The sequence below is a fragment of the Chelonoidis abingdonii genome, chromosome 23 (genome assembly GCF_003597395.2).
Source record: "Chelonoidis abingdonii isolate Lonesome George chromosome 23, CheloAbing_2.0, whole genome shotgun sequence".
NCBI lineage: Eukaryota > Metazoa > Chordata > Testudines > Testudinidae > Chelonoidis > Chelonoidis abingdonii.
Window position 1 is genome coordinate 14,313,711 of NC_133791.1, and position 18,215 is coordinate 14,331,925.

At 40.2% G+C, this 18,215-nt stretch overlaps 1 protein-coding gene across 1 annotated transcript in view; it reads left to right on the top strand.

The window, feature by feature from the left end:
- The window catches only part of FHAD1 (forkhead associated phosphopeptide binding domain 1), a 56,369-nt gene extending 38,828 nt beyond the window's left edge, over positions 1 to 17,541 (top strand). Inside the window, exons 21-29 of the mRNA XM_032779575.2 lie at positions 250 to 356; positions 1,166 to 1,325; positions 1,674 to 1,803; positions 5,521 to 5,656; positions 7,059 to 7,183; positions 8,199 to 8,294; positions 10,042 to 10,262; positions 12,172 to 12,337; positions 17,199 to 17,541. Of these exons, the coding sequence (XP_032635466.1) occupies positions 250 to 356; positions 1,166 to 1,325; positions 1,674 to 1,803; positions 5,521 to 5,656; positions 7,059 to 7,183; positions 8,199 to 8,294; positions 10,042 to 10,262; positions 12,172 to 12,337; positions 17,199 to 17,297 (1,240 nt within the window). The 3' untranslated portion in view covers positions 17,298 to 17,541. The remainder of the gene's footprint in view (positions 1 to 249; positions 357 to 1,165; positions 1,326 to 1,673; positions 1,804 to 5,520; positions 5,657 to 7,058; positions 7,184 to 8,198; positions 8,295 to 10,041; positions 10,263 to 12,171; positions 12,338 to 17,198) is intronic.
- Positions 17,542 to 18,215: the final 674 nt, after the last annotated feature.

Here is an 18,215-nt window from a genome sequence, read left to right on the forward strand (position 1 = left end):
CAAAATACCACGTCATTTTATCTGTCATCCATTCTGCAACATCTAGGCACGTTGGCTTGAATTAAGAAGTGAGAGAGACAGTAATACCTAACTCTGCGTGCCTGGATTTAGGGGATTTAAAATCACATTTTAAAAATAATGTGTGTGTATTACTTATATGATCTTACCCTATATGACATGTACACTTTAAGTAATATTAATCTTTCAAATGAAATCGGGTTTTGCAATTATCTGCCTCATGAATTTCAGAGGAGAATTAGCAGCTGCTCGGAAGGAAATCCAGTCCAAGCAGGCCATCATTTTGGGATTAAAGAAAGACCTCTCAGAAGCCAAAGCCAGAATGTCGGACATGATAGGTTTGTGAAATGTATCATGTGACTTACAGTACTGCCATGACTTCCCCCAAAACATACTTAGAAAATAGGTGTTAATGGAAGGAGAAACAAGAATGTGAAAATGGATATTATTTTCTCACTGGAACATTTTCATTGAGGTTTAGGCAAAAGCAAAACTGGCTGGTTTTCAGAAAGTGCTCAGCATCCATCTTCTGAAAGTCAAGCCCCTTTAAGATGTCTCAAGTTGGGTATCCAAAATCACTAGACCCTTTTGAAAAATTTGGCCAGAATTCTTAAATGCTTTATCCTTTAGGGGCTTAAATATTGTATTCTGAATAGGAAGGAAGGAATATTGTGGAATGAAGTCTGAAAAAATAGTTTTAAAACTAGAATTGTGTGCATCTGATTTATTTAGTGTGCTGGTAACCATGGAATGTGGGTGCATGTACCTACACTACAAACAGGATATTCATTTAAACAATAAACATTACAGCCTATCTCATCTCAGTACTTTTCCAACCTAGAAGGAAAACTTCACTAGCATGATATAGACACAACTGCTGAAGTGAAAAGATATACCTTGCTCTGGGTTCTGAGGGGCAGTAAACTCAAGCTCTGATGGACTGCTAGAATAAGTGAGCTCTGTAGCGGAGGTCCTTGGGTGTACACAGCTATGGACTGTCGGAAAAAGCACCTTCATTGTTCTCAACCATCGTGATGTTGCATTGGGAAGAGAAGTGTTCGCCAAGACCCTGATCCTAATAGAGTTGAAGGCACCTAGCATCAGGCACTAAGGTAGCCAATAACCACTGAAACCTCTCTCCATGCAGGAGAACTCAGTGAGAAACAAAAGATGGAACTAGAGCGGAACCTAATTCTTGTTAGAAGCCAAGAGAGTGAACTGAATATGCTTAGAGAGAAGCTATTTGCGATGTCAGACCTTGTGGACAAGAAGGATAAAGACCTGAGAACTTCAGCTGAAGAGTTAAGGTATAAGCCACCTCAACATACAGAATAGCAGAGGCTGAGCTAACCAGCCCAGCAAAAAAAACCCACTGACTTCATAAGTCAAATGAGTATTTCATTTAGATAACTACTTCCCTTGGAAATATTTTAAAATGTAAATTTTTACTTTCCTCTGTAGAAATCTCAAACAATCTTATACAGGGATTTGGAAGAGCCATTGAAAATTGAGTTGCAGCTAAATCACTGCTAGTTATCTCTTCCTGTCTATGCATTTGTATGCTTTAATAGTTATTCATGTTGCTGTTTTCAGCAGACTGATTATTCACCTTCACCCGTTATCCTCTTCAGCAATATTTTCTGCTCTTGACACAGGCATACGAAAGAAAAACTGAAAAAGCTGAAGAATGCAGCAAAAGAAAAGGAGAGTGAATTTGAAAAGCTACCACAAACAGATGTTCAAGCCAGTAATACCACAAAGGATGAAGTCCCCAAAACCAAAAAGGCAAGTCCAAATCAAAACAAGTCAAGAAACTGAGGATGCAATAGACTAAATTGAATAATAAAGAATAAACAGTTGTTAAATAAAGAAAACCTAGAGCAAGATGTTCTTGATGCAGTAACAGAATCAAACTGAGTGGTGAACAGTGGTGAACAGAATCAACTGTACAATGGTGAAATAAGAATCAGACTGCTGGATCCATTGCTTTTTGGCATATATTTGAAATTTTCACTGCCAGATTTGGTGCTCTAGGCAGCTGTGAGGGAATGAGGTGGAGGGTTGTATTTACTTCCCGCCTTTAGGTGGGTTGGGCCAGGGAGCCACATTTTTAATCTCAGACCAGAGCAACAGAAAAGGTTGGTTACTCACTGCCTTGATGAGTCTAGTGCCTTCCAGCAGGCTTTCCTGTTATCTAGGTTTGTAGTGGTAATCGTTTTACTGCACAGCTGTATGCTATCTATGTTATGCACCATCAGGTTGTGCACCTAACTATCCTAAGCTAGTGCTACTCTTGTCATTCCTTCACTTTCCCCCAACCTGCCTCTTCTATTCTTTAACCTCTTCTGCTGCATCTTGTTTTAAATTAGAGTTCACATGTTTTCAAGGCAAGGATTGTGTCTTTCTATGTTTTTGTACAATTTGTAATGCAAAAAGATGCTGAATTTGATTGGGGCCTTTGGGTGCTGCCTCAATACCAATAAATGTGATATTGATGTAGATGTGGGATTTATAATGGATGGCTTTATTGACCATAATAGTAGTAAGAGGAAAATGATAAAAAGACTTGAAGGTATAGTGGCTTTAAAGTTCTTGAACAAGAGTTTGTTTACTTGGCTTTGTCATAGAAGTACATTCACTGTTAGACAAGCAGCATTCTCTAATGGGCTACGCCCAGGACTGAGAGTCAAAAACTTCTCTACCCAGTTCTACCAATTCTGCCACTGACATGTTGGCCCTGGGCAAATCGCTTACACTGAAATTCTCAAAAGTGGTTTCTTTTAACTTTAGTGGCAGTTGTCAATGCTCTGTACTTGGGAAAGTCCAGGCCCAAGGTGTCCCCGATCAGGTACTCAAAAAATTGACAGGTTTCAGAGTACCAGCCGTGTTAGTCTGTATCCACAAAAAGAACAGGAGTACTTGTGGCACCTTTGGAGACTAACAAATTTATTTGGGCATAAGCTTTCATGGGCTAAAACCCACTTCATCAAAATCATTAGCAACTTTTGAAATATTTAACCTCTCTCATCAGGAATCATAACACTCAAAAACCAGTAGGAGAACACTTTAACCTGTCTGGTCATTCAATGACAGACCTGCTGGTGGCAATTTTGCAACAGAAAAGCTTCAAAAACAGATTCCAGTGAGAAACTGCTGAGCTGGAATTGATATGCAAACTAGATACAATCACCTTAGGTTTGAACAGAGACTGGGAATGGCTGAGCCATTACAAATATTGAATCTATCTCTCCTTGTAAGTATTCTCACACTTATCAAACTGTCTGTACTGGGCTATCTTGATTATCGCTTCAAAATTTTTTTTTCCTTACTTAATTGGCCTCTCATAGTTGGTAAGACAACTCCCACCTTTTTATGCTCTCTGTATGTGCATATATCTCTCCTCAATATATGTTCCATTCCATGCATCCGAAGAAGTGGGCTGTAGCCCACAAAAGCTTATGCCCAAATAAATTTGTTAGTCTCTAAGGTGCCACAAGTACTCCTGGTTTTTTTTTTCAAAAAATTGAGTAGTCAAAATCACTAGTTTCAGAGTGGCAGCTGTGTTAGTCTGTATCAACAAAAACAACGAGGAGTCCTTGTGGCAACTTAGAGACAAATTTATTTGGGCATAAGCTTTCGTGGGCTAAAACCCACTTCATCAAAATCATTAGCAACTTTTGAAATATTTAACCTCTCTCATTTCCCCTTCTGAAAACTCAGGATAACAGTTTTTACTTGCTGCACAGGCATTTTGTGATGATTACTTAGCTAATGTTTGTACAGCTGTTTTGCAAATATGAAGTGTTGAAAGTGCTAAATGTTGTTATAATTGCCAATTAGATTGTGTAAAGCAGCTTGGAAAAAAGATACCATACTCTAGCTCTCCCACACCACATTCCTATTCTTTCCTGTGATACGTAGGCAGGGCCGACGCTTCCATTTAGGCGACCGCCTGGACACCAGGATTTGGGGGGGAGGCATTTTGCAACCCTTGGCGACAATTCGGCGGCAGGGAGTCCTTCCACGCTCCAGGTCTTCAGTGGCAATTCGGCAGCGGGTCCTTCACTCGCTCCGGGACCCACCGCTGAAGTGCCCCGAAGACCGGGAGTGCAGAAGGACCCCCTGCCGCAGAATTGCCGCCAACGACCGGGGGCACGGAAAGACCCCCGCCTAGGGCGCCAAAAACCCTGGTGCCACTCCTGTACGTAGGCAGATAGGGTCTAATATACAGTATAGGATATTTTTGTGAATAAGAAAAGGGAAAAATGTGCACTGTTTTCCTGCTTTGTATTGAAATGCTGTGTATATATTACTGTCAAAAATACAACCTTTTTGAATCTGTTCGTAATAGCAAAAATAGGTTTTTTAATTAACATCTTTATGAAAATCCTCTGTAATAACAGGCAGAATGCAAGACGAACTGACTTGACTTATACAGCCAAAATGGTGAATCGTAGCTGGGCGTTGCACTGAGAATTATCACCTGCCTCTTATTACACAGACAGGAAGTGGGGAAGTTTGCAGCTATATATGTGCAGCGCTACTTATTTTTCATTTTATAAATGAATTGATTTTAAACAATATAATGAAAATAAGCGTTGAGACTCTAGATAGTATCTGCCAGTTATCATTAGCTGGATGCAGTTTGAATTAACATGCTTACATAGACATCTGTGTATATTAATCGTAAAGCCAGTCACTGAACTGTGGTGGAATACTGAAACGCATAATTTATATATATTGTTAAAAAACAAATGGGGCATAATTTATAAGATCAACTTCAGATGTGGTGTTCAGAGTGAATTGCTTTGAAAACAACAAACAAATCAATGTGAGATGCAGTTTCTTGAGAAGGCAGGGATGAAAATAATTGAAGAGAGCGGTGCCTTAATTTAAACCTCTGTTGAAAGGGGTTGAAAAAGCTGACTTAACATTCAATTTACACATTGAGACCAATGCCGAATAAGCTGCATCGAGGTGTGGCGGCTGCCATCTTGGCTGACACAGCAGGGACTGAACTAGAGCCCTCCAGAGCTAAAACGTGTGAGCTGCAACAGCTTTAACTGAAGAGCCAAAACTTTGCAGTTAGGACAACTCCTGTCCTTTGAGGATTGATGCAGAGAGGGACCTATACCACACACTCTCCAGTGTGTTACATAGGCACTGCTGTCCAGCTGACTACTCCTGTTTTAATTCCTTATCTTTCAAACTGATGGAGAGAGCTGCTTTTCCCACAGCACCCAGAATTTGATTCTCAAAACACCTAAGATGACCAGCACATGACTTCTAGCTGGTGAGATCAGAATCACAAATACTGCAAGTGGGGTAATAGTTTTATGGAAAGCTGCAGAATTTTAGGGCCTAAGCACCTGCATGCCTGTGTTTACTTTGAAGCAAGGTTATGATATGGCAGTTAATCAAGAGTTACATGGTGCTCGTTTGTGCAGAGCAGAATAATTTGTAACATAATCAAGGATGGTTTGGATGGGTTTCTGATTTCAGAAGCAGACTTTGGACTTGGCGGACCTAGGAGCTAAATGTAAAGGCCTCAGACATGAGGAGATAATTCAGCGTCAGAAAGATGCACTGACTGAGCTCCGAGACAGAATCAAGACCCTGGAAAAGTCTCAGCCTTTAAGTAAGTACAGCATGCAATTCTTCTGCCAGAACATTTCTTGGTAATTGTGTAGGTTGAATATAACTGAAAGGGATACTGGGCTCTTGCACAACAGTGAAAGAAATCAAATTTGTGATGTTGGGATTACTGAATTTTCATAGTGTGTCATGACTAAGGCCCCAGTCCTTCTCGGACTTACCCACGTGTTTAACATTAAGCACGTGAGTAGTCCCATGCAACAGAATAGGAATACTTAGATGTTTAAAGTTAAGCATGCGTATAAGTCTGTGCAAGAGTGGGGCGTAAACCAGTAGAACGTTTAAAGCTAGGAAAGGCAACTAACCTACATTGTGCAACCATTGCCCTTATATGGCCAAAATCTGTTCTTGCTTTCACCAGCGTAACTCCATAGAGTTGAATGGATTTACACGTCTGCAAAGCCAGGCCCATAGTTAAATGATAATAGATGCATACTATGTATCATTCAGAGACAAGTGTGTGTAGGTCTATACCTATGAAGGGGCTATATTCTGCTCAGAGGTCAGCAAAATGAATCAGCAAGAAGAACCCGTTAAGCTCTGTTCACTATATTTTAAGATTCAGATACTGAGCAGAGGTCTGACTAGACATCTAAATATCATGGGCCACATCTACTCCTGATATAAGCAGGTACAACTCCACTTAAGTCAATAGTTATCCCTGCTTATACCAGCAACGAACTTGGCTCTGCGAGCAGTATTAATACAATAAGTTATATGTGTTTTTGCTGTAAGGTTCCTTTCCTGTTTTAATTTAACTTTTTAAATTGTTCTCTCTCTGGATATGTCTATATCTGAAGCTTGGCAAAGTGATTCCCAGCTCGCGTTGACATGCTCATGCTGGTGCTCATCGAGCTAACACGCTAAAAATAGTCGTGTAGCTGCAGTCGCAGTGTGGCTAACCCATACTGAGTACAAACGTGCCTGACCCCCTGGGTACATACTTAGCATAACTAGCTTGTGCCACTGCTGGCTGTGTACTCTGCAACACTATTATATGTAGCTAGATGAAAACTAGTGCAAGTATGTCTATGCAAGCTGAGAATCATACCCCTAGCTCCAAGTATAGAAGTAGCCTCATTCTCTGTCCACAATTTATACATCTTTAGAAAAATACTGAAGATAAGTATAATCCCCATAAAATTCTGGGATTAGAATAATAATTTCCAGTGCAATCCCTAAATTACAGTGTCTGATTACTAGATTTTTTGTGGGTTCTGTCCCTGAGTTCCATGTGTCACCCATTTTATATTTATATTTTTACAGAAAAATGTCTTTAGGAAATTTTGAGAACTATTATTAAAACAGTGTGCTTTTAGTAAACCCATTACATCTTACGTGTGACAATGTAACAACTTGCGTGGGGGGGTTTCTTGTTCCCTTAGCTGTTAACGAGAAGGTTCCTGAGCCACTTATAGTGCTAAAGAAAGACCTATCTGAGAAAATAGCTCAGAAAATAGGCTTAGAAAAGGAACATGTGCCATCATCAATAAAAAAAATGGAGGCCAAGGTAAACAGAATTTTATATGTTGTTTTAGTTGTGGTTTTATTAGAATATATAGGAACATTTTTAAGGTGCAATAAGAAAACCTACAGATAAATATTCCTTAATATCTTTGACTTTTTAGTACAGTTCTTGAAGTCGTTTGTCTTTACAAAAAGTGACTTCTTGTAACTATATCTATATAGAACTTTTCCAGTATCTCTCTTCTTTAACTCAGCATTACACAATGAATGTTGAATTAACATTTTTAGGCTGAGATTTGCAAAGCTGCATAGAAGATTTGGACACCCAGTTCTCAATATTTTTCACTTCAAGAGAATAGTGCTGATTAACACCAGCAGAGGATCTGGCCCCACTGCCCCTACATCCTCTGTGGGTCCATCTTACTGTCTGCCTTTAGGCTGTGAACCATGTGAAAGGCAACAAAATGTATACGGAGAACAATAAAGGAACTCCCCTGATAGTGTGAATGAGTGTAAAAAAACAAGGAAGCCAATTGGTGGAATCAAGTGGTTAAGTTGAAGTGAATGTTTTGATGTTCACATTATAGTTTTTTTAAATCATTTTCTGTCTTAAAAAGTCAATGGTAATATGGGCAAGCTCTAGCTAAAGAGAAGAGCGTGAATGTGATAGCAGGAAAAAATGAACAGTACACATGTAATCAAAACCCAACAATCACTGGGCACTGAGCAAGAGGTGGACCCCAATTAAAAACCAGTAGAAAGCTTCACGTGGAGGTGGTGCCCCTTTAAGGGTGGATAAGAGAAGAAAGAAGCATGGTGAACCAGAAATCAGGTGTGTTGAACATATCATATAGTGTAAGCAGATACTTGCTGACAGACCCTTTGTTTAGACCGATGCTGTACTTTGCACAGCAACATAATAGGCCTTCTGACAGCCAGAAGTAACACACTTTGACATTGGTGGGTATTTTTTTAGTTTGTTTGTTTGTTTTCTGTGGGGGGGAGAACAAGATTTGGTCTACAAGTAGTAAGGAGATCCATTACTCTGTCTATTTCAGCTTCCAAGCCATTTTCCCAACACATATTCAAATGTAGCCTTAGAGAGGACAGCAAAGCTGGAAATGTCTGATGCTTTAGACCTCAGCGAGAAGATGGTATGTAAATAAAAGACAAGGTACAATCACATTCAGGAACTGTATATTGTGGATCCTGTTAAAATCAGTGTCAGAATTTAGTGATCAGCTTCCAAATACCCTGGGATCTCATGTATTTCTTAGAGTATGAATTCATATCTGCAGGAATGTCAAAACCTCTGTTAGCTGCCTGGGAAATATACAGTCCGAGCAGCTCCCAATGGCATGTGTTTCTTTTCCCTTCATTTTAATGTCCAAAAAAATGTTCCCTTGAAAGACCTTAGATCTTTGAATGTCTCCTTAGTATGGCATTAAAATAAAGCCCAAATGAATTATGTAGCCAGACTGCCCTCCAGCTAATGGGCCCCTTGAATGGCATGATAGCTTACAGTAGTGGCTATGTGCTGGAGTATGCTTTGCCTTAAAAGAAGAGAGGATATGTAGGAATAAATAGCCTGAGACATAGGGATTTTGAAAATATATTTTAATGAGTTTGGGAGCAAGTGCCATCCTTAACCTTCTCTAAAACACAGACCACACACACTATGTAAAGCCAAATACTCAGCCCCTTCCTGAGGTTTGGCAATTTAGCAATGTTTAGTTCAAGCCTTTCTGCCAAGTTTAGCTGCTCCTAGGATTCCTACCTCAGAACGGCTTTTCCGTCTCTACTGCCTCCTGTCTTGTAGCAGGATGGGATTATGAGCCACGAGCATTAGCGAGTCAGCAAAACACACTAAATACTTTCCTGTCAGAATCAAGACTTACTAACAGGGCAGAGTGTTTCACTCAAACATTACCAAACCTGTTGGACGTGTGATGCACGATGTAAGAAGGGCTGTGTACATAGAGAAGCCTCGAAACTTCAGGAGACAGAGAGGATTGAGTGTTCCGTATGCGAGTAAATGGTTGGGTATCCCTCTGACTGACTGGAAGTGGAAGACTGAGCCAAAAGTCCAGTAAAACAACTGGTTCAACTCCCATGCTGTGTTGAGGTGGAAGGCGTTTTTGCTATACCACTCTAGGCCTTTATAGCCTGCCCATCATCTGAATGCTTCACCCCCCTGCTTTCTACTTCAGCAGAGGTTATCTGAGTGACACCTCTCCACTTCCCCACAGTGTGGGTCTGAGAATGTTTCCACTTGAGCCTGCATATCCCCAACAATGGCTTTGTGAGCCGCTGCTGAGAACCACTGCCCAATGGCACAGTCAGCGCGCTGACTCATCTTCTTTCTATTTATGTTCCAATTGCTGCGTGTTATTTATCTCCCCTTTTTTAAAATGTGCTGGTCACCATCAAAAGACTGTAAATAAAATCTCCCTATTTTAAACCCAACAGCGACATTTCATCCTGGTTTCTACTTCCTGGAAACAACACTGACCTCCAAAGTCTAGTTAGTTTCGAGTCCTTATGCCTCCATTGCGTGGGCATTGTGACAACCCAACAGATAGTGACTTTAGAACCATTGGATGCTGATCCAGTTCTGCACTTAACTGCTTCATAGTCAAATTTATCTGTCTAATATATTATGAATGAATTTACATATTTGATACATTCTTGTTCTGCTTGATTCCTTAGGAACACATAAAGAGGCTAAGGAAAAAAAATAGATTAAATTTAAAGGAAGAGGCTAGCACACGATAGTTTATTTACTACCTTTGAATCCTTTACACTAAAGCAGAATGAAAGCAGATGGGTTGAGCAGTGTGACATTTTTCTAATTAGAAGTCAGCACTCCTAGTAAATAATTCACTCTCTATCTCCATACAGTATCTCAACTTAATTCATGCTCTTGGAAGTCTGATGAATGTGAAGGAGCTGACAGGAGTGCAGTCTGTTAAGCATCTTTCTCAGGATGAGAGGGAAAAAGTGAGAATGCAACGACAGAAGGACCTTGAGCTGCTCTACGATAAGATCAGCAAACTTAAGAGTCGGCTAGAAAGGAAAGAAGAACTACTGAAAGAGTATGAGTCAGACATTGGACAACTCAGGTAGAGAAAACACACTTACTTACTATTTGCCAAGAGCCATGACAGTGGATCCAGCTGTCTTAGCAAAAAGAGCCAAAACTGTGACAAGAATTTGTGAGAAATTTATTGAAAGGAGCATATTTACAATTCAGTTTTAATTACAGTATCCTTTTGTGTTTCCATAAAAACATTCACTATGCTACTGCGTGGAAATAAAGCTAGTGTAAGCTAGGAAATGCCATCTTTGAACTTCATAGCTCTCTAAGATGGTATCTTGTAAGGCCACATCAAACTAACCCAGGGGTAGACAACCTATGGCACGGGTGCCAAAGGCGGCACGCAAGCTGATTTTCAGTGACACTCTCACTACCCAGGTCCTGGCCACCAGTCTGGGGGGCTCTGGATTTTAATTTAATTTTAAATGAAGCTTTTTAAACATTTTAAAAGCCTTATTTACTTTGCATACAACAATAGTTTAGTTCTATATTGTAGACTTATAGAAAGAGACCTTCAAAAATGTTAAAATGTATGACTGGCACATGAAACCTTAAATCAGAGTGTATAAATGAAGACTCGGCACAGCACTGCTGAAAGGTTGCTGACCCCTGAGCTAACCAATGAAATGCAGTAGGAATTCTATTTAAAAACTAACCATACAAGATGGCACAATGTCTATTATTGTATTAAATACCTATGTATTGTTAGGATTGTCCATTACAAGCTATGTATGGAAACTGTATGCCCAGTTCTCAAAAATGGATATTTTAATAGGACATCCAAATTCTGAACCCCTATATAAGCACTTAGGCATTCATTCATTTTAAGCATCTGAGTGCCCATTTGAAATCCAAGTTTAGGACTGATCACTTAACAACCTACCACAGAAACTCAGATTTGAAAATAGGATCCTGCAGATGAAAATGATATCTAAAGGTTTGTAGTAGAAGCAAAGGAACATCTGCTGCTTTTATTCTGCAGCAACGTTACACTTGTCTGTTTTTCCTGTTCGAGATTTATTATTAGTAACAGATACAATAATTATATAGTCTTTAATTATTTATATGATTCTTTGACGAATCCATGGCAAGTGATGCAGTGTTATTCTGCTTAATCATGTGCATCACATGTGGTGTTTGTCTCGTACAAGAAAAATGTCTAAACAATTTGGAAAATGAAGCCAAAAAGAACAGTGGAATGTTAGATGAGATTCTCTGGAATCTCTGGTTAAAATTCCACCCCAAAATTGAAGAGAAGGTTGGGGTTATTTCCTGCCTAGGAAAAAATCCCCATCCCTGTGGATAGTAAAGTCTCCCTAACAAAACTAGCTATCCCCGGAACACACAAAAATGCTTTTTAAAGGGATTTTGTTTTACTTTGAAATGTACAAAATTGGCCCAAATGTGCAGGTATTTTCAACATAATTTCTAAGGACAGAACTCCCAGCAGCCCCTCCTGAGTCTTCACAGTCATGCACACCGAATGACATGCTGTGCTATCCTCACACACCATGTACTTTGCAGAACTCAGGTATAAACATTCCTAGCAAACACACTAAGTATGTTGTCTGTGGGATGATACTACCTCCTTGCTTGGTTATGGTTATGAGAAAACATTTTTGTTTCAATAGTCATTCCTTTCAGCAGATACATGCACCCTAAGGAGAGGGGTTTATCATGGACTAAGGAGAAACTTTTGTGGGAAGTCCTTGTTACAATATTTTCAGCCTTTCACAGGAAAAACAGAGGCCTGTTTCTCATTTACATTAAGGCCTTTTCCATGCCCCTGGTAGTGTAAAGGAACCTTAAAGTGGGGAGTACATGTAATTTAACCTTTCTTTTTAGGACCCTTTACACTGCCAGAGATGTATCAAGAGGCTGTAGCGTAGATGAGAATAAAGCCCAAATAACTTTATCTTTTCTGTTTTGTACAGGGCGAATAAGGTATCTTTGCAAGCATACCAGGCCGAGATGACTAAACTGGAAGATGAAGTCTATAGAGAAGCAGAAGAGAATGCTCTGCTGAAAGAGGCTCTAGAGAGGACACAGTTCCAGCTGAATCAGGAGAAAAGATTGAACAGAGCTGTTAAACTGCATAAGGTAACAGTCTAGGGACAAGAGCCATGGCAGTGCTTCCATGAAGCTGGTAACTAAACATCCTCTTCTCGAGCTGTGTGTTGGACAGTAACCTAATTATTTAGGGGGCTGAATTTTGGTAGGTGCTGCTTAGAAACATCCTCTCTGTGGCAGGCACTGGTGAAAGATTACAGAGATAGCTGCAGGGTTAACATTGAGAGGTCACCCTGCAATCCAAACACCACACACCACAGAACAAGATCCTGCAAGTTTTGACTTGGGTATGTGGAGGAGGGAGAGGAGCTAATCGCAAACATGTAGTAAGCTGGAAGGGCCTCTGTGTGGCTATCTTCGCACAGGGTTCAGCAGATCCCAAGGAGCCTATCGCATTAATGTGTAACCAAGAATAGAACTAGCTGAGATTTGGGAACAAAAATAGTAGTAAACTTGCTATTTTTTCCTTGGTTTCTCTAATCTGTCTGTATAGTGTCATGAGCTTGGAGAGTGCTTTGTAGCTACAAAACGGTTTTATCCAGACTGTCATATTTAATTGATGCTTTGGGTCTTTATCAAAATGTCCCTTAGAAGGGTGAATTGCACATTGATACAAGAAAAGACCATTCATATTTGAAGGAAATATTGAGATTAAACTATAATTGTCAGCAGTTAGCTGCTTTTTTCATTGCAGCTTGATGTTGGCTTTGGGGAATGTGAGTAACTAAGTCTGCTTTTGTTGGGGTTATCAAATTTGGAGTCGTATTTAGTTCTGATGTGTCTCAGCTAAATTTTTGATAGGATGTCCAAGGCAAGATTTGCAATTGGATGTCATTTTACTGGTATTTTCACCCTGAGCCATTTAGAGGAACTGGAGAAGAGAAGTGAGTAGTTGTCACCATGTTGTGCCTGTTCACAAAAAGACAGCCAGGAAGGTACGAATATGTCTGAACACTTGCTTATAGTAGCAGGAGCAGTGTAGTCATTTCGCCTAACTAATAATAGTTAATTTGTGTGTCATAACATCCATGAATGAAGAGATTGAACTGGCCCAGCAATATGAATGAAGAGCTGTCAGTAATGTAATAGTAATATTAATGGCATTGATCCAAAGAACTCAAAGCAGAAACTCCATTATACAGACTGGGAAACTGAGGCTTGGAGAAGTTAAGTAACTCATTCAAGATCACATAGCCAGCTGGAGTCAGAAACAGAACCCAGCTCTCCCGATTTCCAGTCCCCTGTTCCAACCAACAGAGCACGGTGAAGTAGGGGAAAGCCAGTGCTGCAACCGAATGGACAGCAGGAGAGAAGCAGCAATGAACTGTGGTGGAGCAGAGGCGCACACAGCAGGAGCCTGGGGAGCAGATGACAACACGCGGGAAACTGGGAGGGCTGCCAAAGAAGGTGGGAGCCATGTATTGAATTAAAAAGGCCAAATTTGGAACATAAGTGAAATGACTATAATTCCATAGAGGCGCCCAAGCTCTGTGTATGCACATCCTGAACTCCTCAGGGGAACTCTGGCCTCTTCATTCCTTAGTTGCCTGTTGTTATTTCTATGTGCAAGGCACTACAAACATCAACAGGTGCAGAATTTGAAATTTCTGCAAGCTCTACCTAGAGAACCTTGAAGGACGTTGTCCATTTCAAAGCGGCAGCATACACCAGCGCACAGTCATCCTGTCCCTACACTTGGATGTCTGCACTGTGCATGCCTTTTTCTGATTACATAACGAGTTAGTGAACTGTAGATTTTTGCAGTAAACCTCCCATCATACTGCATAAAGTTATGGTTGTCTTAACCACTTGGTCAGCCTAAGACAATCACCTTAATTAACCTATGCTCTGTCTAATGCATTCTATGCCTAATTCACCCACTAATTGTAAATCTCCTTTTATAGAACCTGGGTAAAATGTTCAAAAATGCTTTAGTCCCTCTAAAAGTCTAATGAGATTTATTTTGCTTATACCCTTTTAAAAAGTTCACCTTCTATGTCTGTAGGGGAAGACATTCTTGAAGTCACGATTTACCTTCTCTGCAGCTGAGAGGTCTTTTTTGTAAATCATACTCCGTTTATGGAATCTAAAGGTCTCTATATCTCTGTCTGAAACAGAATTGTGCTGCATCTGTTATTTGCTTATGAAAATATCTAGTCCAGAAGGGCCCAATGGTCTTTTTGTTACGGATGTGGCCACACCATTTGCTTTAAGCATCTGTAAACACAAGTTATTGCATTTTACTTTTTATCAGGTAGGAAATAATATGGTCTTGATACACCACACAGGGGGATCACTCTAGTAAAGTGGTGCTTTAGAATTGTTCAGTATACTTGGAATTCATTTTAAAGATCCATCTCCTGGAGTCATGTGATTACCTGAGATTCTCAGCGTTCATTTTTTTAAAAAGTCAGTCCCTGGCCCTCGTGGTTGCAGAGAAAAGCCTGAAAATGTGATCACCAGAGGCTCAGAATCCAGAAGGCAAAAGAATAAAAAGAACCCAAAATGTATTATTTTTCAACTCTCATGATTTTTTAAACCAGTTGCCTCAATATGAGGGGCCTGACTCATGATTTTTGAATGCTTGGGCTTGGCAATCCTCTGAATTTGTTGTCGCAGATGGTATCCTCACACTTACCATCTTTTCACCGTGGAACATTGGTTTTAGTTCTCCCAGGCGCAAGGATATACGGAGGGAATTCCAAGGTAGGGTTATGAACCAGTAACTGGTAATCTTCTTTACAGATCTACACCCACCTACCCTACACAGCTCACTTAAATCCCTAATATTCACTAGGCAGGCCACACCGATGAAACAAGATCATTTCTTTGTGACTTGTTGTTCACTGCTTAGTTACCATAAAGCTCCATGTACACTTGTGGTGTTCCACAAATAATATGACATTCCCCTGTGGGGGAAGGAAACTAGTGCATTTTATTTGTATTAACAAGCAGATGCTTAAAAAATCAGGATCCAGCACCAGATTCCCTAGATCAGTTAGTAAGGATTATACAGGGTAGGTCATGCATAACAAATCTGATTAACTTCCTTGTGGAAATGACAATGAGAGCTGACAGGAGAGAGGCAGCAGATGTAACGTACTAGGAGTTCAAGAGCGTTTAAACAGTACCACCAAGGGAGAGGTGTACCGTGTATAAGATTAGTAATTACAGTATTAATGATGAAAATTTGGCATAATGACACTGGTCGGATAAGGAGGGGCAATGAGTGATGCAGGGATTCTCCTAACCTCTGGTCTTAGTCACACTCCAGAGAAAAGAACTTGCAGTTGTGTGTACTAATTTTCAGACCAAATGCAACCGGAAGGGAAACCAGGACCTAAAAGAACAGAGCTTACTCAGAAGAGTGAGAAGAGAGGCAAGAAGCAGGGAAAGGGGTTCCACTTAAAGGTCACATGCAGTCTGTTCATGAAAAGGAAGTGGGGATAACAGTGAAGGGAATATTTCTAAAATACTTTACCTCCCTTTGTCTCTGCACAATCACAAGTATCATCTTATAAAGCAGTGCCCTCATCATAGAATATCAGGGTTGGAAGGGACATCAAGACCAACCCCCTACTCAAAGCAGGACCAATCCCGAGACAGCTTTTTACCCCAGATCCCTAAATGGCCCCCTCAAGGATTGAGCTCACAACCCTGGGTTTATCAGGCTAATGCTCAAACCACTGAGCTATTCCTCCTCATGTTTAGGCCCTTCAGACTCTGGTCTAATCTGCATTTATGCAAGTCACCAAATCATCAGACAATTTAGCAGAATGCAGTGGGACTGAGATTCTCCTACATACCGTTTCATCACTGCAATAAACAGCAGTACAGCTCATTAGGATTAAAGCGCATTGGCAATGCTATGTGAGGCTGTGTGTGGACTGTCACGCGGAAGGCACAGAAGGTAGTTGTCCCTCTCTGTTCAGCACTGGTGACACCTTGGAGCACTGTGTCCAATTCTGTGTCACACTTCAGGAAAGACATGGACAGATTGGAGAGAGTCCAGAGGAGAGCAATAAAAATGATAAAAGATGTAGAAAACCCACCCTTTGAGGAAGGATTAAAAAAGCAGGCATGTTTAGTCTTGAGAAAAGAAGACTTGATAACAGTCTTTAAGTATGTTAAGGCCTGTTGTGAAACAGATGGTGATCAGTTGTTCTCTGTATCTGCTGAAGGTAGGACAAGAAGTAGTGGGCTTAATCAGCAGCCAGGGGGTTTAGGTTAGATGTTAGAGGGAAAATTAAATTAAGCTCTGGAATAGGCTTCTAAGAGAGGTTGTGGAGTCCCCATCATTGGAGGTTTTTAAGAAGAAGTTGGACAGACGTCTGTCAGGGCTGGGCTAGGTTTACTTGGTCCTGCCACAGCACAGGGGGCTGGACTTGATGACTTCTTGAGGTCCCTTCTAGCCCCACATTTCTATGATTCTGTGGTTTAACCCAGCTCTATCAGTAGCTCATTGTTATGAGGATTAAACTGAATCATTAAAAAACGGGTGCTTAAAGTTTGATTCTGAGATTCAGATTTAGGTATTGTAAGTGGCCTGATTTTTCTTAAGTCCTGGATATGCAGCAGCTTTCATACACTGAACCAGGCCTCATCCTCTCATCCTGGCCTTCCATCTTGTGTGCTGTACTAACCAGGTGTAGGTGTCATAGACAACACTTGCACCACTACACCTCCTCTGTGTGATTGTTACTGCTACTGCATGTTGACAATCTACTCTAGCAAGTTTAGCCTTTGGTTTAAATCTGCATTTATTGCATAATATTGATGTGATGAACACATAAGCATGAGAAGGATAGGAAAGTTCAGGGTTACATTGCAATCTACAAGCTTTAAGTTGTCCCGTATAAGAACAATTTTTTAATCTCTCTCTGTCTCGCAGCCTGGACCCAAAACAAAATCATTCCCCGAAAAGCTGAAGACGACAGACCGTGTGATAGAAGCATTTAAGAGGAGAGTACATAGTAATGCCACCTCATAGGCATTTCTCTTGCAAAATCCTGTGGTAGGAATTTGCCAAGTAATTAATACTATTTGGGATAGACCTGTTGTTAATTGTATTGTTTTGATGAAAATCCTTTTAGCCCTTGTGTAAATACATGAGATGCTGCAGTATATCTTGAATTACATAGGACTTGTTTTTCCTTAAGTATATTGCTTATGTACCATATTATATTTTTGATTATTAGAAGTTTAAGAAAAATGGTCATTTTAATACAAATTGATATATAAATTCAGAAATGTATTTTTTATCTTTATACGTGTCCTTTTTTAAAATAGGCTCAAACTCCTAAGATCTGCTTAGGTTAAATTTTGTTATGTTGGTGTAGTTCGCTTGAGCCCTGACACAATCCTAAATCCAAGTAGATCCATAATAAAATTCCAGCATGAGGTATGAAAATAGACCACCAGGTTCTAGCAACTAAATTCCAGCATTGCATAAATATGACTGAACAGAACCATTCTGAGTCCATTGTGTAATTACAACCAATTGAAAGAACGTTGTTCATTTACTAGTATCTTACTTTAATAATACACTTGCATGAGCAATCTGGGAGCCACATTTGATAAGCAGCCTTAGGGACCAACCCAAATTCCCATACTCCAGTGAATACAGAACAGCAAGGGCTCACCTGTCTATTACTCTGATCAGATGTATTATTTATAACTATAGCATTCTTGAAAACTAAAGGCTATTTTCCTTTGCAAAATCAGAGCAAAACATTGGTAGTAGCTACCCCGCAAAATAATCCTTGATATCTGAGAAAGCTAATCTTGCTAAGTAGTGAGGCAGATGTTAGCCCATTTGCTGCTGGGTCAGTGCAGTAAGCTAGTGGTTCTGGTACACATTGTCCCCACAGTCATTCTCCCTTTGTTGTATTCTGAACAGTTTGCACAG